Below are 20,391 nucleotides of genomic sequence, written 5' to 3'. Positions count from 1 at the left end.
GGACCTGCGGGACGTACCGGCGTGGGCAGCGGCGGGCCCCGCCGCCAGCAGACGGTGCCCGGCGAGGCCCCCCGCGGCGAACAGCGGCGCCGCCCTGCGGAGCTCCCCCGGGGCGGCAGAGCCCCAGGGGCCGGGGCCGCCCGCCCGCGCCGGGGCGGCCGCTCAGGAGGGGCGGCGGGGGGCGTGGCCTGGCCCCGCGAGGGTGGGGGGGCCGCGCGTCCCCCCCGCCCCGATCCCCGGCACTCACCTGCGGGCGAGCCGTTCCCCTTCCCACTGCGCAGGCGCCGTCGGCCGCGCCGCGCATGCGCCTCGGGTGGCCCGCGCCGCGCGGTCCTAGCGCCGCCGGCACTCGGAGGAGGGCGGGGGGACGCTGTCAGCGTCGGGCCTCGCCGCCCGCCGGTTGCCCGGGCGGCCCCCGTTCCGGCGGCAGCCACAGGAGGGGCGGGTAGGGGCAGCGGCGGGGAGACTCCTCCCCGAGCCGGACGGAGCTCGCCTCTCCCCGAAGAGACTGACACACCCACCCCCCCCCACCCCCGGTAAAAAAATGGTCTCTCCGCCTACGACGCCCCGCAGGCCGCCCCCGGGCCGCGGCCCCGCCGCCCTCCCCGCACCGGCGACGGAAGTAGGAGAGGGGCGGCCCGGGCCGGCGCGGCGCGGCTCCTCCCGGAAGGCCGCCGCCTCGTGATTGCGCAGCGCCGCGTCGTGCCGAGCCCGGCCGAGCCGCCACCGGCCCGGCCCCGGCGGAGGGGCGGCCCGGCCCCGGCAGGCAGCCGCCGCGGCAGGTAGGGCCCCGCCGGGTCGGGGGGTGTCCCCTCGAGCGGAGGTGGGTGGCCGGGGAGCCGGGGGCGCGGCAGGTACCTCGGGGGGGTTGGAGCCTGCGGAACCGGCTCGCCGGGGGAGGAGGGTGCCCGGGGGGTTTCCTGGGGGTCGGGAGGTCTCTAGAGACCCTGCGACGGGGGAGGTCGTGGGAGGGGACTCCGTGGCAGCGGGAGCTCCGTGCCCCTGCTCACCCTGGTGCGTGCTCTCGGTGACCAGGGCGGGCGCCCCAAGATGAAGCGAGCCGGGACGCTGCGGCAGGTCTCCGACTTCAGTGACTTCAGCCGAGGCCACTGGCTGCAGGAGCTGCTGTGCCGGGGAGAAGAGTCCAGCCACGTCCAGTCCAGCCCCGACGGGCAGCACCTTTTGGTCCTGCAGAAGAGCCGGCCGCCCCCCCTGCCCCGGGTGCTGGCCTTCCAGCGCCACGGCATCGGTGGAGCCGACCTGGAGAGGAACTGGCAGCCGCCCCAACCGGCCCTTGTGGGACTGCTCTTCTTGCAGAACCCTGTGATGCCGGGCTCCTGGGTACTGGCCGTCGTGTGGGAGCATGGCCACACCGAGGTCTGGCACTTCGTGGTGGCTGTGGGCTGGCAGCTGCTGCAGACAGTGGAGCTTTGCCAGGGTGCCCGGGCACGAATCGTCTCTGTGTGCAGCCAAGGAGCCAGCCTGGTGTGGTGTGAGGAGAGGCCTCCCCTGGACACCCACTCGGACATGAGCAAGTGTGCCTTCAGGTTCTGTGTCTGCACCCGGGCTCTGGAGGTGGGGGAGCAGGGTGTGCGCCTGGGCACTCTAAAGATAGTCCTGCACAACAGCGCTGAGTACCAGGTCCTGGCCTCCCCCCAGCACGTCTTCCTGGTGCCTGCCACTGCCAGCTTTGCCACCACTTCCAAATTCCTCCTTATCTGGCATCCTGAGAAGGCAAAGCTCACCATCACAGCCCCCTCTGCAGGCTTCGTCCACAGCAAGGTGCTGCGCTACAGCAGCGAGTCAGACTTCAGGAAGCTCCTGCTTGGTTCTGTGGGTCTTCTCTCAGGTTTGGCACCTCTGGACATTCACACCTCCGCTGTGTCCAACAGTGAGGGTCTGCTGCTGGTGAGCACAAAGGGTGCTGTGAACATGGTGGAGCCAGATGGAACACAGAGGCATATCTTTGACCTGGAGGGGGGCCCCCTTGCCCAAGGACGTCCTGTCCAGCTGAAGACCTTTGGCAGCATCCTGGCCTGCGTGCTGGCTGGGGTCCTGTACCTCATCGACCAGAACAGTGGAAGGCTCATAGAAAAGAAAATCCTGAGCATGAAAGAGGTGCACTTCCTGGAGTCCCTGGGAGAGGAGGACAGCATCCAGCTCCTCACTCAAACTGGCATCTACAGCTTTAGCTTCTCCAAACCTGAGGACAGCAGCAGACCTGAGCCGTGCCTGGTGGAGATGGTGTTCGAGGAGGCCTGCAGATACTACCAGAGGAGGAGCCTCAGCAGCTCCAAGCTGACAGTGGAGAAGCTGAAGAAAGGTGGTGTGTTCCAGGCTCCTGTGGCTCTCGCTGCCATCCTGCAGCACAGTCTCCAGCAGAAGCCAGCCCGAGGCCTCCAAGACACTTATGCCAAGCTGTTGAGCACAATGAGCCTGGAGCTGCAGAGCTACATGAGCCTGGAACTCCTCAAGACCTGTGTGGTGTGTGCCCCAGAGAGTGAGGTGGAAAGCTACTGCGAGGAACTGGTGGAGCAGGAGGTCAGCCGCGTTCTGCGCTCTGACATGGACAAGGACAATTTGGCCTACCTGAACTCTGTCTTTGCCTCCTTCCCCAAGGCTGCCTGGAAGGCCACGAGGAGCTGCTTGCAGCTGCAGCAGAATGGGGATGGCCTCTTGGTAGCCAGGGCCACCCCAGAGGTGTGGAAGAAGGTCCTGGGAGGGCCGCAGCAGGAAGAGGTGGGTCAGAATGGGGTGGTCCCACTCTTTGAGCTCATCTGTGCCTCCTTCCTGAGATTTAAACCCAAGTGGCTGCCCGGTTTTGTGGAGCTGACTCAGCAGTACGTTAGCATCTCTTGGGCATACAGCAGCAAGGAGGGCCCAGAGGGTCGGGTGCCGTTGTACAAGAGAGCACTGGGAGTACTGGCCAGGAAGAACAAGCGCAGTGAGGCAGATGATGAGATGGAGCTCGAACTGCTGCTCTGCAGCAAGAGGCCTAAGGCCGTGCTGCAAGCTCTGCACCTTCTCATCCGCCTCAAGCAGTGGCAGCGGGTGGTGGAAGTGGCAGAGAAGTTCTCCAAGCTCAGCCCCTTGCTTAACAAGGAGATATTCACCACGCTGCTGGCAGAGTTTGCCCAGCACCGGGAGCTGGACCCTTATTTGGACACGCTGTGGCTGCTGTGCCCTGCTGAGCTCACCACCTCCGACATCCTCGCCGTGGTCCTACAGCACCTCCCTGACTCCCAGGAGGACCCAGCGCCCTTCTCCAGTGAGGGGAACCAGCTGACTGTAGGCTTGCTCAAGCCGCTGCTGCAGAGGGTTTTGCAGCGTCCCTGCATCCAGGACGAGATGTACTCAGATGCCTTGCAGAGCCCCACCTTCCCCCCTCCTACCCCACCCCGAGAGCACAAGGTCCCCTCAAAAGCAGCGGCTGATGATGCCCCTCAGCCACCCGTGGCAAGGACTTCCTCCCCCTCAACACTGGCACAGGATGACACTGCGTGAAGGGGGAAAGCACAATGGCATCCCAAGCCTTGGGTGCACAGGGAGGGGAAAGCTGCATCCACCCCAGGAAATCCTGCCCTGCCTGGCAGAATGGAAGCCTGCTCCTTTCTGAAGTCTCCCTGCAGCAGCATCTCAAAGAGTCCATCGGGTATCTGGGGTTGGGGGATCTCATCTGAAGCCAGGGCAGGCTTTCTGGCTATTTCTAGCAAGTGCAATTGCGTGTGCCCCAGTGGAGGAGCAAATGCCGGGTGCATTTGCAGATGAAAGCGCTGGCTGCACTACAGGACTACAGAACTGCTCCCTGCCCAAAGCACTTTGTTTTCGGTTTTCTTGGTTCCTTTATAACTTCACTTCTACTTCCCTGATCCTCTAGGAGTGGTGGTGGAGTGGCGGGCAGGCACACACACCATCTTTCCCTCCCCATTCTCTGCACAGCGGGTTGGGTGGTGCCTCCAAGCCCTGCCTGTGAGAAACTGGGCATGTTTCTTGCAGTGGAGCCGCTGAGTCCTGCTGCTTTGGGCTCAGTCAGATGCCAAATGCCTGTGTGGTGCAGCTCCGTGGTACTGGGGGTCCCAGCACACGCGCTGGCAGCTGCAGCGCTCTGCATGCTGTCTCGCCACAATTCCTCTGGGATCAGTCCTGTAGCTGTGACTGATTGCAGCTACTTAGCTGAAGAGAGCAGCCTAATTCCCTTATCTCTCTATCCCAGACGGTACCCAAACTGTCTTCTGAGCTGAGAAGCTGGCAGCAGCCTGTGTGAGCTTGGGGCTGGCCCTGCCTCTCCCTTTCCTTTGTGGAAGCTTAGATTATGCTGCAGGACGCCCTGGCCCTCTGTTCCCATCTCCCCTACCTTTGCCCTTTGCACACAAAGGGGCTTTGTCAGGGTTGTCTGGCTCATATTGTGCCTCTGTTTGCAAAGTCAGTGTAACTTGAGAGCAATCGTGCAGGAAGATCCAGGTTCCAGCCTCTCTCCAGCGCTCACTGCCAGGCCCCCTCCTCCAGAAGAGAGACCCGGGCTGGGGCTTTGCCCCTCCATCTGGGCTGTGGTGTTAAGGAGCTGCCTCTTGCCTTGCCAGGCTGGCAGAGCTTGGATGGGATGGGGGAGATTCACCTGCATTAGTCCTCTTGAGAGTGCAGTTAAGTGTGGAAGACAGACTCCTTTTAAAAATAAAGTTTCCTAAAGCAGTGCCGGGGCAGTGGTGGATGTTGTGAGGATGCACACCCTCAGGAAGAGGGCAGTTTAATTTTGCTTCTGGTGAAAAGCAGCCAAGTTCAACTCACTGCTGGTACATGCTGGGGGCTCAGAGATGGAGCTGTGCCTGGCCAGCCCGTTCCCTCTGTGGTACTCAGCTCCTTACCCCTATGAAGCCGTGGAGGCAGGAGTGTGTGTGTGCTGCAGAGAACAGCCATCCAGGCAGCACACGGTTGTGGCTGGGCCCAAGATAGACTTGAGGAAGGGAGAATTTTTTTTCAAAAGCTGCAACTTGTCCCTTTGTTCCTGGCTGGAAAACCAGCAACAGGGAGCACCAGGCTGGCCCCAGCGAGAGCCTGCTACCCCAGGCAGAGCCATCGTTAGAGGGATCTTGGTTCGTCAAACCACTGTAAAGATGCAGCAGGGCCTCCCCCCAGATCAGGGCTCGGCTGCAGAAAGTCCCTGCGGGTAGAAGAAAGCCTGGCAAAGGGGAAGAGGAACTACTGCAACGGTTCTGTAGAGACTGGCTGGCTATTGAGGAGACCTTACAGTGCTTGTACTGTGGTCGTGGGGAGCTGCGAGTTTCCCTCCCACGCAAGGGAAGTGATTCTGGCAGCTGCTGCTCACATGAGTGGAGGGAGCCCGGCCTGAAAGGAGAGCTGGTGGCAGCCACCGTGGGCATTTTTGCAATGAGCCGTCCTCACCTCTTCCCCGAGCAGCTACTGGCCCTGCCTGAGGCTGCTTAGAAGGAGGAGGGTGGACCCAGGCCCCACTCAGAGCCACAGCTCCAGGGACCGGGATGCTGCCCTGGGGCAGCACTGAATGAGGTGCTGCTGAGAGCAAGCCCCGTGCCTTGGCAAAAGCTGTGCAGTAATTTGGGGGGAGATTTTCAGGGCCAGGGATGGGTTTGGGTTCAGGTGGCCATGCTGATGCAGCAAACAAGGAGGGTCAAGCTCCCTGCCTTCCAGCACTACTAGCTCTGCAAAGAAAAGGCTGCAGCTGGAGGCTGAGCAGAGAGGGGAGCAGGGAGGGAGCAGTGCCCGCAAAGCCAGCTAGCGGAAACTGAAGCCAGCAGCAGTCCTGCGCGGGCTGGTGTCCCCGAGGCACAGCAAGGGAAGAGGAAGCAGGGAACGCTGTGTGGTGGGGACAGCCTGGGACTCGGGGATGGAAACATCCACACGCAGCCCCTAGACAAGCACAAAACAGTCACAACTCGGGAGGTTGAGGGTTTAGGGTGGGGGAAAGCAAATGGAGACAAAACTGAGCTAAATGCTCGCCAAGGAGGTGCCGGGAAATCCCGCCCCAAGTACCAGAAAGGGAGGGGCATCCCTGGGGGGGAGCACTGGCTGAGCCACCTCACAGGACAGATTCAGCTGGGTGATAGGCAAGCATGGGGCGCTCTGTGGTCAGGACGGGTGCTGGGGGGAGATAGCAGGAGGTAAGGCCAGTACAGCTTCAGATAACGCCTGAAGGAAAAAACAGTGATTAGAAGATCTGAAGCCAAATGGAAAAAGCGATAAAGCAGATGCACGTAGCAGAGGGCAAGCTGACCAGTTTGGCCCTGTTGCTCGCTCTAGAGACTTGGACTTTGCACTGAAGGAAATGAGTCAAGCTGCTCACATACAACCCCTGTGCCTGACCCGGCTCTCAGGATGGTCCCTGTGCTTGGGCCAAGGAGCAGCACAAAGCAAGACCTGCACTGGCCCCACTATGGGTGCAGACCAAATCACCTTTGGCTTGTCTGTGCATGCAGCTTTCGCCGTACCCGTCCGTGCCATGCAGCAGTGTGGGACACACAGGGGTGGACACTGAAAGTCCCTGTGCCACCACACCCAGCAGAGGGAGGGAGGTGTGGGCTGCAGGCACCCCATAAACTAACTGGAAACCCACAGGTAACACATAGCAGGGTCATTGGAGGGCACAGGGTGCCTGTGTGCTGGGGACAGCATGGGGTGGCACCTCGTGGACAGGGAAGGACCTGGCACCCACCCAGCCACAGGTGCAAGGGGCTGCCCAGTGAGGGGAGTGTCACCCAGCCCTGGTGACTGAGCAGTGGTCCTGCATCGACCTGTGGGCTGGGTGAGGACTCCAAGAGCTGGCTGTGGGCAGGGCACACTTGGAGACCCCAGCAAGAGCCCTCTATTCCCAGGCACAGGCCCAGCTTGTGCCAGCAGTGGGGAACCCTCCCTGCCCCTACCCCTGCATCCTTCCATCACAGCCAGGATGTGAAGAGCGCAGCCACATGCCCACAGTGCACACAAACACCCCATTTATTGTTTGACACCAAAAATCACAGCCTTGGAAAGAGTCAGGCTCCCTGCAAAAATAAATAGTCACATTTTTCAAGCAAGGGCCCTGGGTAAGCAGGTTCCCGCTGGCCAGCAGCACAGGCTGCAGTGGCATGGACAGTACAAACTGCCCTGAGCCTACCGTGTCTGGTGGGGACTGTGTGTGAAGCCTCACCTGGGGCAGTGCAAGGAGCAGCCCCCCTCCCACACATACCGGGGCACTGTCACATAATGGGAACTGGGGAGGAGGTTTCAACCAGGGGGTCCCAACCTGCTCCCCAGCGCCCAGGGAGAAGGTGCAGCAGACAAAGCAGCCATGTCCATCTCCTCCATGTCCATGCTGTGGGCAACAGGGGCTAATGCCTCATGGACGGCCGTGGGATTTTGTAGAAGTTGAACGTGGGTGGCCTGCAAAATCAAGATCACCTATGTCACCCCCAGCCACAGAGGGGAGCAAGGGACAGCACAGGATGCACTGGGGTGGCCAAATGTCATCCCACCCATCACTTAGCCCCACAGGAAAGAGGAACCCCCTCACCCCACCAGCTTGGGGAAGGCTGGGAGCAGCAGCACCCCCTAACTTAGGAGTGTGGGAAGATGATGGGGGGACTCCAGAACAGTCTACATGGCACAGGTTCCACCTTCCCAGTCCTCCCCTGGTACCAGCACCCTCCTTGGCCTGCACTCACCCTGTTCCCCTCCTTGCCCGCCTCCCTCTGTGCCCTGTTCTCCCTCATGCCACAGGAGCTGTCCCCCACCCCACACAAGGACCTGGCACTGCTACTTACATCTCCAAGGCTTCATTCCTGGAGGGGAGAAAAAAAGAGGGGACAGTGTCAGTGGGGCAAGAAGATGCCTCTTGGGACAGTCCAGCATCTGCCAGTGGGACAAGGTCTCCCCTGGGGCACACAAGGAGGACACAGGGGGCTGAAGGGTGCTATGGTCCCCTCCATCACGGCTGCCCCATCTGGACAGAGAGCACAGGCTCCTACAGCCCCCCAAACCATTGCTGCCCCCGGAGCATCACCACTCGTTCCCCAGGCAGGCACAGTGGGGCCCCGCGCTTGCCGGCTCAGTGGTACACAGCTCCCCCATACCACAATTTCAGTTCCCCCAAGTTTCCTTGGCAGCTGAGCCCGTGTCTCCAGCCAGCCTGGCTGCAGGGGGAAGTGAAGGGTGCCAGGGCCACCGACGGGGACACGCTGCAGGCAGGGCAGAGCCCAGCTCAGCGTCACATCCTGCACACACCACGTACCACCCCAGCATGGGTCCTGGGGAAGCCAGGGCATGGACCAAGGAGGAGTGGGGCAGGCAGGGAGGAAAGCTGGCTGGGAGTGCACTGGGCACAGGGGTACTGCAAACCCTGGCTCCCCGAGTGGCTGCGACCCTAGAGCACAGGGGTAGCAGGTGGGGGGACTGGGGAACCCCCAGCAAACTGTCTGCACCACAGGGCCAAGCCATAGCCCTCAGCAGTTGGAAATCTGCTCACTGGAAGCTGCTCACTCCCCTCAGGGGTTGGTGGCCGTGCTGGCAGTGGGGCTGCTGGTCAGGGGGCCCCGGAGGGATGGGGAAAGGGCCCCAGAGGGCTGGGAAGCAGCCCCAGGGCGCTGGTGGCCACAAGCGCGTGAGCAAGCACTGCACCCTCGTGGCAATGACACCAACCACACAGCATGTTGCATTCTGCGCAGCACCAAGCTGTGCTCTTGTTTGGGGGCCCCAGCCCAAGAAAGGGTGCAAAGCAGAGCGAGTCAGATGGCAGACCCCCAAGCCGGGCTGGGGGCTGCAGCCCTGCCATGCAAGACAGGCTCCTTCCTCCAAGGGGGGGCCACACACACCTTCAGCTGCTCAAAGAGGAGTTGCAGAGCAGGCAGAGCCAGGCTTTTCTCTGAAATATCTCCACCCTCAGAGGCTGAAGGTCCCAAGCCACCTCCCTGCCCCCCCACCCCGGCCCAGCCCATGCTACTTTAGGATCAGCCCCACAGGCTGCCATGAGGCACACGAAGGGGCAGCTTCCAGTGCGCAGGGGTGACCCCAGGCCCAGCATGGTCACAGGGGGAAAGAGCTCCTCACCTGTAGATATCGGCAATGTCCATGCGGCGGTAAAACTTGGCGAGTCTGATGGCCAGGATGATGCTGGGCAGCAGGAAGAAGGTGCACCAGCCCAGGCTGAACCAGAAGGTGTTCTGGGTGCGGGGAGAGCGCCATCAGGGCCCAGACAGCGACTGGGAGAGCTCTCCTGCTCCCGGGGCCCCCAAAGACCACCCACCCACCCCTTCTTGCAGCCTGGCCTTTGCTCTTAGCCACCAATCCGCTGGGGAGATGTTGGGCCCTGCTTGCTTGGGGCAGAGATGGGTACCCCTCATCCTGTGCATGAGGGGGACAAAGGGATCTCATTGCCACCCCACACATGTGTCACCCCACACACTGCTGCCCCACTCACCAGAGAGTCCAGGATGTAGTCGCAGGTGATGGCCTCCACATTATCCAAGGTCTGAGCTATGGGCTTGCAACGTGCCACATCTCCCGTCAGCTGGGGACAGGACATGTCAGTGTCCCCGAAACCCTGCAGCCTGTCCTCCTCTTCCCTCCACCCCACTGAGGAAGGTTCAACTCACCCTGCTCTTGGCCCAGGAGATGTAGGTCTCAAAGAAATCCAACAGCTTCTCCAGGAAGGTCCACGTCTCCTGGGGGGGGGCAAGCAGTGAGTGGAGATGCTGCACTCCCAGCCCAGTCCATGCCCCATGTCCCCTCCCTGTCAGGATCAGGGCTGTCAGACCACCTCAACTCAGCAGCAATGGGGCTGCAAGCCCCACCCTGCCTCCTTGTCTGGAGTGTCATAAGGGGAGAGGGCACCCAGGGGTACAGGGGATCCCCGGGGAAGAGGACAGGGCAGGACAAACAGCCAGACATTGCTTGGCATCCCTGCACAGAGGGAGGTCTTGGTGTGGGGGTCCAGTCACATCCCCACTGGGTAGTCCAGCAGCAGGGCAAGGCAAGCTCACGTTCTTGATGATGTTTGCCGTCTCCCTCTCCAAGAACTCCTGGGTTTCACTGGCTTTGTCCACTGCAGCTTTTGTCTGTGCCTGGGGTGGAAGGTGATCTCAGCAGTGTGATGGGGGAAATGGGGTCCCCACATGTCCCCCACCCTGCCCGGCAGCAATCCCTGAGACACAGCATCTCTGAGCTGTGGTGTCCCCAGCAGTCACACACTGGTAGTGCCCAGGCACCTCAGGTGGAGGGAGCCTGTGCCTGGCAGGGTCCGTGGTGTGGGCCCCCTCCCTCTGCCCCATGAGCAGCCCCTACAGTGCATTCTTGGAGAGTCCCGTGGCAGCCACCAGCTCCCCAAGACTGCAAGTTAGCCCCCACCATCTCTACTCCAGGACATCAAGGGCACTTTGCAGGGTGCCCTGGAGTGGGGTGGGCTCAGGAGGCCCCCTTGTGCCACTCACCTCGAGCTGGGCAGCCCTGCTCTGCACTGAGTGGATGTTCTCCTTCAGGCTTTGCTGAGGATGGAGAGAGGGGCGTCAGAGGTGTGGATCCCATGGCTCAGCCAAGACCCTTTCAACAGGTTCCAAGCTCTGGGGGAGCCCAAGCCAGCACCTAGGACTTTCCTCCCTACCAGTATCACTCACCAGTGGCCCAGAGAAGCTCATCTGCATCTCATTGTCCAGCTCCCTCAGCTTTCCAGCATCAGCCTTCAGGTCTTCTTTCACATCTGCACCCTGGAGGAGCTGCAGTCAGCAGTGTCCCCCAGCGTGGGGTCCCTGCCCCTCAGCCATCTGAGGTGGGGCCAGGCTGAAGAAAAGAGCTGGGCGAGGGTGAAGGGCCTCGCCTCCCCTCGGCACCCAGGCAGGTCTGTGGAGGAGCCCCCACAGCCAGTGGCTCTGGGGACAGGGCATCCATGGCCCCGGGCTACCATGGCCTCTCACCACTTTGTCTGCCAGCTGCTCCAGCTCTACGGCCAGATCCAGGAAGCTTCCGTGGGTCACATTCTGATCCAGCTAGAAAAGGCAGAGACAGAGCCGTGAGAATGGGGAACGGGGCTGATGGGGGGACCATACGCCATCCCTATGGGGCAGAGTGGAGCCAGGGCCTCCCGGGTGGAGGAGGTGCCCAGTTTCCCCAAGGAGTGACACGGATGGCAGGGGACACCCTGGGAGCCTGCAGTGGGACTCCCACAGCATCAAAGGGCAGGGGGCAGTGGACCCCCTCAACACACATCCGACTCCCCCATCCCAACAGCAGGCTACCCTCAGCCCACCTGCTCCAGCGTGGGGGTGAAGTCAGGGGGCTGCCCAGCCCGGCTGGCGTTCAGCAGCAAGTCTCTCTGGCTCTGGCTGAGCAGGGAGATTGGGCTCAGGGTGATGTTCATCTTCTCGAAGGCCATGGAGATCTCTCCTGTGTACTGCCGGCATGAGGGGAGCTGTGATGGGGCATGGTGCTGTCCCCTCATTGTCCCCCCAGCACCAGCCCTACACCCCCAGCTCTGCCCCCCAGAACATGGCACCGCTGCGCTCACCTGGCTGATGTTCAAGAGCTTGTCCAGGGAAACGCTCTGGTCCAAGTGCAGTGTTTGCCACAGAGCAGTGTCTCGCTGGCACTGCCTGCAGGAGGAGGACACAGGGCTGAAAACAGGGCAGGTGAGGGCCGCCCCCTCCCAGGAGCACGTCCTCACCATGCAGGCAAGTCACACCTCCATCCTTCCCTGGCATCAGCGCCTGCCTGCAGCCAGGGCAGGTAGGGCAAGCTGCCCCCATCCCAGGGAGCATCCGAGGGCACCGAGCAGCTGTACCCCTCTCCAAAGACATGGTTTTGGTGCTGGGACTCACCTGTACACCTCTGAGAAGTTTGCTGTGCCATCCTCCTGGCCCAGCAGCTCCGACAGGTTGAAACCGGGGATCAGGCCGGGGGTGTCCAGGAGCTGAGAGCAAGGGAAGAGATGGAGAAACTAGACATGGTGCAGGGCAGGACACCTGGGAAGAACATCCCAAACAGGCCAGCTCTGCCTCCACTCCACCAGCAGCCTTCAGAAAGGCACCAGTGGCTCCAGGCAGGGGTGTCTCCCCAACAGGGAGCTCACCTGGAAAAGCTGCTGGCTGCGCCAGGACTCGCAGATGAGCATGTAGATGTTCCCCCCCAGCACAAAGGTGATCAGCACCAGTAGCATCAGCAGCCAGGAGAAGATGAAGCTGAAGCCGACCCCTCTGTCGGGACAGAGACGCTGTCAGCACCCTGGAGGCCCTGGAGCACAGCCAGGCTGTACCCTGGGGCTCACACCCCGGCATAGCTTCCCCAGATTTGAAGCCACCACCCACCCGCAGAGCTGCGGGACCACGCACACACTGCCAGGCCCCCGCCGCCATGGGGTGAACAGGCTCCGTTCAAACACCTTTCACCAGCACCATGTTCTACCCTTGTGTTTACCACCTGCACGGTGAGTTGCCATGTGGGGCAAGGCATTAAACCACAATAATTTGATGATTTAGGAGCTTGAGCATCCCCAGGCCCAGCCCTGCCCACCCATCCCACCGCACCCACGCGTGTCCTTGGCAGCCGAGGGAGCCTCACGCCATGAAGAAGTTCCCGCCGGCATTGGAGATGCTGCTGCGCTGCGTGGGCAGCACGCTTTCCTTCAGCCCCAGGGGCCCCAGCAGCAGCCCGACGACGTTGCAGAGGACCACCAGCAGCACCATGCAGCACAGGAGGACACACATGCTCCACCTGGGGCAAAAGGAGGGGCAGGAGTCAGAGAGAAGGACCCTGAGCAGTGCCTGACATCCCATCAGCTGCCTTCCCAGGGAGGAAAAAACCCTCCAGTACCCTGCCAGAGAAGGGGCATGGATGGCTGCAAGGCGTAGGTCTGGCTACCCTGCACCCACAGCCCCACCACTGAGCAAACCCTCAGCTCCAGCAACTGGAGGATCAAGAGCCTGAGCCTCTCCAGACAAGGGAGCTGGGGGATGCAGCAGCCCCTCACCTACCTGAGCCCATCCAAGGAGATTATCGGCTCCCTGTACTCCTCCAGCACCAACGTGGCATTGCCCACAAAGGCCCCAATGTTGCCCTCCACATCCAGGAGCGGCAACTGCTCCTGCAAGCTCCTGATCTCCTGCCTGATGAGGCCCAGCTGGTCCTGGGTCTCTGCAGGGGACAGGGACAGGTTGGTGCTGTGAACTGTTGCCTGGGTCCAGCTCATCTGGGGCAGTAGGGACTGGGAGAGGATAGGAAGGGGGTGGCTTTGGTCAAGGATGGAATCAGCATGATAGCATGGGGGACCTGGGGACAGCCAGGGCTGCAGGCAGTGGGGCAACAGCAGGGGAGGTCTCCAAGCAGGGATGGGATGAGAACTGGATACGGAGCCCTGGGAGAAGGGGAATTCGACACACGGGGCACAAAGCCCTGCTTACTTGTCACCATGTCCTGGGACTGCTCTTGCACCTTGGCAGGGGTCATGTCCAGCGTGCTGTTAACCTGTATCCAGGGGGACACAGCACACAGCTCATGTCCCTGCCCGCACCCAGGCCTCAGCAGATTCCCTCTGTCCCCAGATCTCGGCGGCATGGGACAGCAAAGACTCCCCCCAGCACCCAGCCCTGACCGTGTCCGGGGGTGGCAGGGACAGCGGGCAGGCTCTGGCCGAGGCAGACCTCCGACCAGCACATCTCTCCATGCAACAGCAACTAACTCCTGGCGGGGCTCTTCCCAAGCCACCCCCTCGCAGCACAGCCCCCGCAGCCCCAGGAGCACCCAGCCCTGTGCACAGGTGCAGGGGTGACCCCTTACCTTCTCTAAATCGGCCGCTATGTTGGAGCCAGACACATCACCCAGTGCCTCCAGCTGCTGCTCCACACTGGGGATCTGCAGGGAAGAGCCTGGGGTGAGGGGGCTGCGGGGGGCTGGTGAAGGGGCTGTGGGTGACCCTTCGCCCCACACCCTGCCCCTCCTCACCGTGCTGAAATTGGCGCTGAAGGCGAGGCCGTCCAGGGACACGCTGCCGCAGGGGCGGCCGCAGCGCTGCAGGGTCTGGTTGAGGCCATCCCGCAGGCTGGCCAGCCGCCGGCTGTAGTTGCTCTGCAGCTCCTCGAGGCGCGAGCGAGTGCTGGTGATGCTGCTGAAGGCGGCCGCCAACGTCTCCATCCCTGGGGAGACAGTGGGGGGGCTCGGGGACTCATTCTGCCTGTGCGTTGGGGGCTTGTCCTCAGCCAGCTGGACCTCGGGGACCCATCAAAAAATGCAACATAGGGGCATCCCCCAAAGTCCCAGCATTTGCCCCAGGCTGCGGCTGGGAGGCCAGATGGACCCCCCCTCCCTGGTAGACTTACCCAAACATGCACCTACTCCAGCTCTCATTCTCAGCCTTCCCACCCCAAGTCCCCTCCAAGGCCCTGCCAGCCTCCCAGGGATGGGGCCACTACCTTGCAGGAGGCTCTGGAGGGATCCCAGAGCCCCGTCCACGCTGCTTCTGATGCCTGAGATGATCATGCCGCCCAGGTTGGGCCCAATGTCTGCGGAGATGCGAGAGATGGTGTCAGTGACAGAACCCCTGGGGTCCCAGGGCTTTGCAGGGGAACTGCTAACACTGACACCCTCCCCCCCCAGGACCCCATCCTACACCAACCCCCATGTGGCAAGCAGAAGGGACACCCCCACCCTGCCACCACTTTCCTCACCCTCCCCCAGAGAGGAGCCTGAAATGGGGAAAAGCAGCAGCTGGAGCAAGAGCCAGGAGGAGCCCCCAGACTCACTCCCTTTAGACATCCCCATGAGAACCAGCCCAGTGGCCCCCAGGGTCAGCAGCCATCTGCAGAGCAGCAGGGCGCACCCACGCAGCACCCCCAGACACCCTCACTCCCCAGGCACCCCCAACCCTGCCAGAGCAGCTCGCCGTGGGTGCATGGGGATGCTCCAGCCCCCCTCTGCTGCACACCCTCACCCTGGAGGCTGCGGTTGGCGTGGCCCAGCGGGACGTCACTGCTGTCGATGATAAAATTGATTTGCTGCAGGGACAGAGATGGGGTGTCAGTGAGGGTGGGGACCCTGCCCCACCTCCAGCCCCACAGTTACCCTTTCCCAGGGGGATATGTGGGCTGCTCTCCGCCTGACCCCTTGCCCCCATTAGGTACCCCAGCTGGGGAGGGGGACCAGGCTTGCCTGGGGGATGGAGGCCACATAGGTGCGGACGTTGTCCAGGGTGTCATTGATGTTGGGGAAGGCGCCGCACACGGCCTGGGAGAAGCGGGTGTTGCTGACGAAGGCACAGACATCACCAGCCCTGCAAGGGAAGGGCGGCAGGGTGAGCACGCAGGGAGCTCGGTCCCAACGCTCCCCCCCAGGCCTCTGTAAATCCACCCGCACCGACGGTCCAGACCATGCCGCTGAGCCCCGCTTCCAGAGCATCAGCCCTGCACACAGCCAAGGGACCAGAGAGGAGGGATGCGGAAAACTGAGGCACGGGGGAGCCCGGTGCCTGGCACACCCACATTTCCCCACAGTAAAGCTGTCGGGAAGGGTCTGCACCCTGCCAACACGCAGCCCCCCTGGGGCCAGCTCCCCACCGCCACTGCTTCCTCTCCTTTGTCCCGCCGTGCTGGGATCTGCTCCTGTGAACAATGGCAGCTTCCTGGCACAGCCGCCAAGCGCCGGTGTTTCCACCCGCCCTTGGGTCCCATCCGGAGCCTCCCGGCCGGCGTACTCACAGGAGGAGAGCAGAGACCAGCAGGACGGAGGCCCAGAGCGCCCGGCGCCGGCAGCCCATCTGCCGGCCCTGCTTCTGGTACATACGGCCCCCACAGTTCCCGCAGCAGCGGCAGCAGCAGAAGCAACATCCCACCAGGGGCACGAGGATGATGAAGAGGAGCCCGATGGCCATGCAGACCAGGAAACCCAGTTCGTAGAGCAGCAGCTGAGAGGAAGAATGAGAGGCAGCATAACACTGGTGCTCCTGAAGGCTCCCCAGCTCCCCTGTTCAGACCCCCACAGGGCAGGATGGGTTCCCCTTTGCTGCTGCCCAGAACCCAGGTCTCAGCCTCAGAGCAGCACCCACCAGCATCCCCCAGCCCATGGTGGTCTGGGGCTGCTGGCTACCTGCCCTGGCTGCCCGCTCACCTTCTGGACTTGCTCCCTGGTGGCATCCTCACTCTGGGGCTGCCCAAAATCTGCGATGAGTTCTGTGGGACAAGGAGTGGAGAGGGCTGTGAGCAGGTACTGTGCTCTCCAGGAGGGCCCCACACTCTGCTCACCTCAGAGAGGGGCTGCCAGCACCAGGCATCACCTCCAGTGCTGCAGCTCAGAGCGGCTGTAAGTGCATGGCAGGTTTCTCCCAGCTGTCTCTCCCCTGTTATTGTGTCACACAGCCCTTTTGCACCCAGGAGAAGCACTGCCATCCCCCAGGCTCTCAGGGGTCCACGGAGCAAGGAGGTCCTCACCCCAGCAGGCACTGGGGGCAGGCTCGGGGGAGGATGCTCCAACAACCACCTTGGCTGCCTTTGGGCTGCCCTCCTGCAGCCCAGCCCCAGACAGATGCCCAGCCAGCACGAGATGGGCACCAGGGCAAAGTAATTCCCCCCACTGCGCTGCCTTTTTCATCCCCAGGGCTTGCCCTGTCCCACGGCCTCATTACAAGCCAAACCAGCACACAGTGCTGTGTGATTGTACCCCAGTATCTGCGTGACACAAACAATGCCACAAAGACATCACATTGTTTGCCAGCCACGTGTTTGCCTGCAGGTTTCTGACGAGCAAGGGCTGAGCCCAGCAAAGGAGGAAGCACAAGTGCCAGCAGCCAGAGTGACAAATCGCCCCCCAGGTGGGCAGCACTCGCTCCACAGGCATTGAGCAGTCGCAGGGTCGTGGCATCACTCATGCCGACCTGCAGCAACTTCGGGGCAGAGCTGTGCCAGCAACACATCCCCTCAGAGGTGGAGGAGGGAGGGCGAGCACTGGCAAGCAGGGTGGTGCACAGGGGGTGCCTGCAGCACTGCCGTGCGGGTGCTGGCACTGGGACACACTGCTCTTGGTGGCCCCAAGTCGGGTCCTGCCTAAGCACACCTTGTCACCTCCAGGCACAGAGGGCCACAAGCCAAGCAAGGACCCCACAATCTCGCAGACAGCACAGGGTTTGCTCTGCACCTTTCACGGGGGCCTGGGATCAAGATACCTGGAGGATGGGGCAGGACTCTGCAAGGTGGAGCTGCCACCAAAGCCTGTCCTGGGGCCCACCTGAGACTGCTCCACAGTTGTGGTGGGACACAGGCAGGACACAGCTGGCAGTTCTTAGGGACCCCATTCCGTTTCCCCCCCCCCATAACCCTCCTAACCCAGTACCCCAGCATTTAAATTCTGGATGGACAGTCACCAGTCCAGGAAAGCTCAGGCTCAACAGAGACCCTCAGCTCCGAGCAGCCCCCTCACCCCATCGCCAGCCCCCCGCCGCCATGCACCCACCTACGGGCAGGGCGTTGGGCTGCACCAGCCGCAGGAAGCCGTGCACCATCCCCACCAGGCCCACCATGCTGCTCCCCGGCGCCTCGGGCCCAGGGCCGTACACGGGCTGTGAGATGTTCCCCAGCTCCATCACGGCAGCTCCGGCGGGTGCCTGGGCGCAGAGAGGAGCTGTCGGTGTCGTTGGGGTGCAGGGCCACCCGGCCTGCCCTGCCTCCTGCCTCCGAGCAGGAAATACGGGGAGAAAAAATCAGGCACCTGCCAGCTCCTGCCCGGAAGGAAAGAGCTGCGGGAGAGCACCGAGGAGGGATGGGGAGTGCCGGGAGCAGTGGCAGGAGGTGCCCACGAGGGACCAGAGGGGCTGTGGTGGATGAAGCAGAGATGAAGCACTTACCCTGTCCTCTGGCACCTCTGTGCACCGTCTGCCGCAGGGCCCCGCTGCACAGTGCCAGCACCCGGGCGTTATGGTTTGTTTAAGTTTCAGTTGTGATTGATGAAAAGCTGCTTGCCGGGGAAGGCGGCGATGCCAGGATTGCCCCACCCTGCCCCTGCCACCTCCTGGCACTCAGCCACCCCAGAGCCACCTCTCCATACCCAGGTCAGGGTCACCACCAACCTATCCCAACCCGGGCACCGGGGACAAACCCCTCTCCTCGCCCTCCGCAGAGTTCCCGTGCCCCTTCTGGGTTCCTCCTGTCCCGACCTAGGGGCTGGGTGACCCGTGGTGGTCCCGAGGGCCGGCAGCCATCCCGCCCGCCCCACCCCAGCTGCACCCCTTCAGGATGGGGTGCACTGGGCCGGGCACGGTTTCGGCACAACCCAGCTCTGGCCACAGAAACAGGTTTTGCATTTTAAAAACCTTCCCAAACGGGGTGTTGCAGCAAACCCGCCGTTTTCCACATGCACCCGGACCCCCGCAAGTGGGGGGCAACCTCAGGGGCCCCCAGACGGGATTTGCCCCCAAGGCCTGCCCGGCTCCATCCCCCCCCCCCCCGCCGAGGAGGTCTCCCACGCCGCGGGTGCCACGCGTGGCTCTACCCCTGCCACCGCCCCGTGGTCCTTAACCCCCGCCCCGCTGCCGGGGTCCCGCCGGGGCTCCGGGAGCCGCAGCCGGGGGCAGGGGGGTGCCGGGGGTCGCTCCCGGTTGTGCCGCGGACGCACCCGGTGGGCGCGGGGCAGGTGCCCCGGGGGTCGCGTCCCGGCGGGCGGCGGCGGCGGCGACAGGAGCTCCCCGACACGGCTCCGGCTCGGCTCGGCACCGAGACCGCAGCGCGGGCGGCCCGGGGAGGGGTGGGCAGGACCGGACGGGGCCGCCCCTTCCGCCCCGGCCCCCCGGGGTCTGCCCGGGGCGTGCGGCCGCCCCGGCCCCTGCCTCTGCCGGGAAGGAGCCCCCTGCCCCCGCCCCGCTGTGCCTTGGCACCCCGCCTCAACTCCGGGGGGACCCCTACCCCACCCCACCCGGACATCCGCCCCCGGAGACCCCCGGCTCCTGTCCTGTCCCGCCTGGGAGAGCCCACTGCCCCCAGCCCCCCTGCCCCATGCCCAGGTGATGCTCCCTCTCTGCCCCACAGAGACCCAGTGGGGCACAGCGCCTCCCTCTCTGTCCCCAGACTGCCAGACCCAGTGCCGGCCCCTCCAGCAGCCCACCCTGCCCCAGTCCCTGTGCCCAGAGCTCCCCACGCTGCCCACCTTGCCCCCACGCCAGCCCTCAGCCGTGCCCCACACCTCCTCACCTCCCTCCCCAGGGCCTCGGCCTCTACCCCAGCCCCGTGACCCTTCATGGGGACCATGTGCTTTCGGATGGGCACCCGCAGGGAGCCCAGGTGAGCCCTACCCCGATGTCCTTCACACGGACGGGTTCCCCGGACCTCCAGCACCGGTGGCTGGCTGGACGCCACCTCCCAGGTTACTGCTTAACTTTTCCCTGGCACAAGCAGGCATCGCTGCTCTCCATGACCTTGGGTGAAGGCGGCACGGGGAGGAAGGCAGCCCTGCCTTGGGGGTTTCCTCCTGGCCTGGACCACACCAGGTGCCGGGGCACCATGTGAGACCCTCCAGCTCAGCACTGGTACCGGGGCAGGGCAGCCGAGGACACAGATGCACTCCCTCAAAAAAGGAAAAAAAAAAAAAAAAAAAAGGTAGGAACTAGCAAGTTTCTCACAGTGCTGGGGCTGATGTGGGGTGAGAGGTCTGGGGGTTTCACGGGCATCCTTGGGCTTTCCAGTTCAGACTTCAATCCCAAAGTGTTGCCTCAGGGCCCTCTGCCAGCTCCTGGGGGCAGGGGGCACATGTGGCACCAGGCACCAGCGACCCCGCATGGGACAGGGCTGGCTGCCCGGGGTGCTGCACTCCCCCAGATTGGTGCGTGCCCAGCTCCCACGGCCATGTGTGGGCAGGAACCAGCCAGGCATCCATGGGATCCTCCCCAGACGAAGGATCTGCTTCTGCAGGGCATTGCTCCCCTTCAGCCTGGGGCATCCTGCTGAGGCCGCTAGAGCTCGGTGCACATCAGAAGCGAGGGGGTTGACACCTCAGCCCGGGGTGCCACCACACCATGGGCTCACCCGGCTGCCCTGCTCCCACCATGGCACAGGTACCCTGCAGCCCTCCCGACCCCAGCCCCATCAGGGGAGGGATGGCAAGGTGACATCCCTCAGTGCAGATGTCAACCAAAGCCCTGCCCCTGCTGCAAGGACCAGGACCCATCCTGCCCCCACCCTCCACTGCATCAGCCCTATTTTAAGAGCCTGGTTTCCCCCACATTCCATTTTCCTCCCCCATTATGGTCAGATTTGCCCTTGCCCCAGCACTACCTGCAGCTGCAGGCTCCTTGCCATGCATGTTTGGCCAGGGGGGGCTTACATGGGATGAGGCACCCGCTGTTTAACCCCACTGTGTTCCCATGGCTGGGGGCTGGACCCAGCTTCTCTGACCCCCCACCCAGTGGGGACGGCAAAATGCCATCTC

At 63.1% G+C, this 20,391-nt stretch overlaps 3 protein-coding genes across 18 annotated transcripts in view; 1 reads left to right on the top strand and 2 right to left on the bottom strand.

The window, feature by feature from the left end:
• The window catches only part of ARMH3 (armadillo like helical domain containing 3), a 132,109-nt gene extending 131,021 nt beyond the window's left edge, over positions 1-1,088 (bottom strand). For 11 of the 14 annotated variants that reach the window (XR_012624013.1, XR_012624014.1, XM_074831112.1 and 8 more), the window contains exon 1: positions 248-329. The gene's annotated coding sequence lies outside the window, so the exon portion shown is untranslated. Of the gene's footprint in view, positions 1-17; positions 113-247; positions 330-1,010 lie in introns of those variants that run through there. The other 3 variants (XM_074831109.1, XM_074831110.1, XM_074831107.1) reach the window with 3 other exon arrangements.
• On the top strand, positions 1,051-4,690 carry HPS6 (HPS6 biogenesis of lysosomal organelles complex 2 subunit 3). The gene has a single exon (XM_074831102.1). It carries the CDS (start codon positions 1,051-1,053, stop codon positions 3,502-3,504), a length of 2,454 nt encoding a protein of 817 aa, XP_074687203.1. The 3' UTR covers positions 3,505-4,690.
• Positions 4,691-6,948: 2,258 nt separating this feature from the next.
• Positions 6,949-18,676, bottom strand: LOC141926028 (prominin-1-A-like). Of its 3 annotated transcripts, none has more exons than XM_074831100.1 (25): positions 18,586-18,676; positions 17,428-17,785; positions 16,090-16,151; positions 15,681-15,886; positions 15,136-15,256; positions 14,918-14,981; positions 14,400-14,489; positions 13,933-14,123; positions 13,768-13,842; positions 13,392-13,455; positions 12,966-13,125; positions 12,553-12,705; positions 12,065-12,188; positions 11,814-11,905; positions 11,504-11,588; positions 11,246-11,407; positions 10,914-10,985; positions 10,617-10,706; positions 10,434-10,487; positions 9,987-10,067; positions 9,600-9,668; positions 9,425-9,514; positions 9,055-9,167; positions 7,773-7,790; positions 6,949-7,392 (listed from the first exon to the last, which is right to left on the bottom strand). In XM_074831100.1, the coding sequence occupies exons 2-25, from the start codon at positions 17,555-17,557 to the stop codon at positions 7,341-7,343; spliced, it is 2,418 nt and encodes an 805-aa protein (XP_074687201.1). In that variant the 5' UTR covers positions 17,558-17,785; positions 18,586-18,676; the 3' UTR covers positions 6,949-7,340. The 3 variants fall into 3 exon arrangements, with proteins under 3 accessions (XP_074687201.1, XP_074687200.1, XP_074687202.1); XM_074831099.1 differs by lacking the exon at positions 18,586-18,676 and adding an exon at positions 17,819-18,414 and having other exon boundaries at positions 17,428-17,578; XM_074831101.1 differs by lacking the exon at positions 18,586-18,676 and adding an exon at positions 17,819-18,412 and having other exon boundaries at positions 11,246-11,389; positions 17,428-17,578.
• Positions 18,677-20,391: the final 1,715 nt, after the last annotated feature.

Source organism: Strix aluco, chromosome 7 (genome assembly GCF_031877795.1).
Source record: "Strix aluco isolate bStrAlu1 chromosome 7, bStrAlu1.hap1, whole genome shotgun sequence".
Taxonomy (NCBI): domain Eukaryota; kingdom Metazoa; phylum Chordata; class Aves; order Strigiformes; family Strigidae; genus Strix; species Strix aluco.
Note: the sequence above shows the minus strand (reverse complement) of the source record. Positions and strands in the feature narration are given on the sequence as shown.

What these genes read in the sequence shown, in the direction of transcription:
- LOC141926028 (XM_074831100.1), bottom strand. Translation starts at nt 17,557, where the DNA reads ATGGAGCTGGGGAACATCTCACAGCCCGTGTACGGCCCTGGGCCCGAG. An exon ending in ATCTCCTTGGATGGGCTCAG is followed by an intron (nt 12,706 to 12,965) that starts GTAGGTGAGGGG and finishes CTTTTGCCCCAG; the next exon opens with GTGGAGCATGTGTGTCCTCC. An exon ending in GGCGGGAACTTCTTCATGGC is followed by an intron (nt 12,189 to 12,552) that starts GTGAGGCTCCCT and finishes CTGTCCCGACAG; the next exon opens with AGGGGTCGGCTTCAGCTTCA.
- HPS6 (XM_074831102.1), top strand. Translation starts at nt 1,051, where the DNA reads ATGAAGCGAGCCGGGACGCTGCGGCAGGTCTCCGACTTCAGTGACTTC.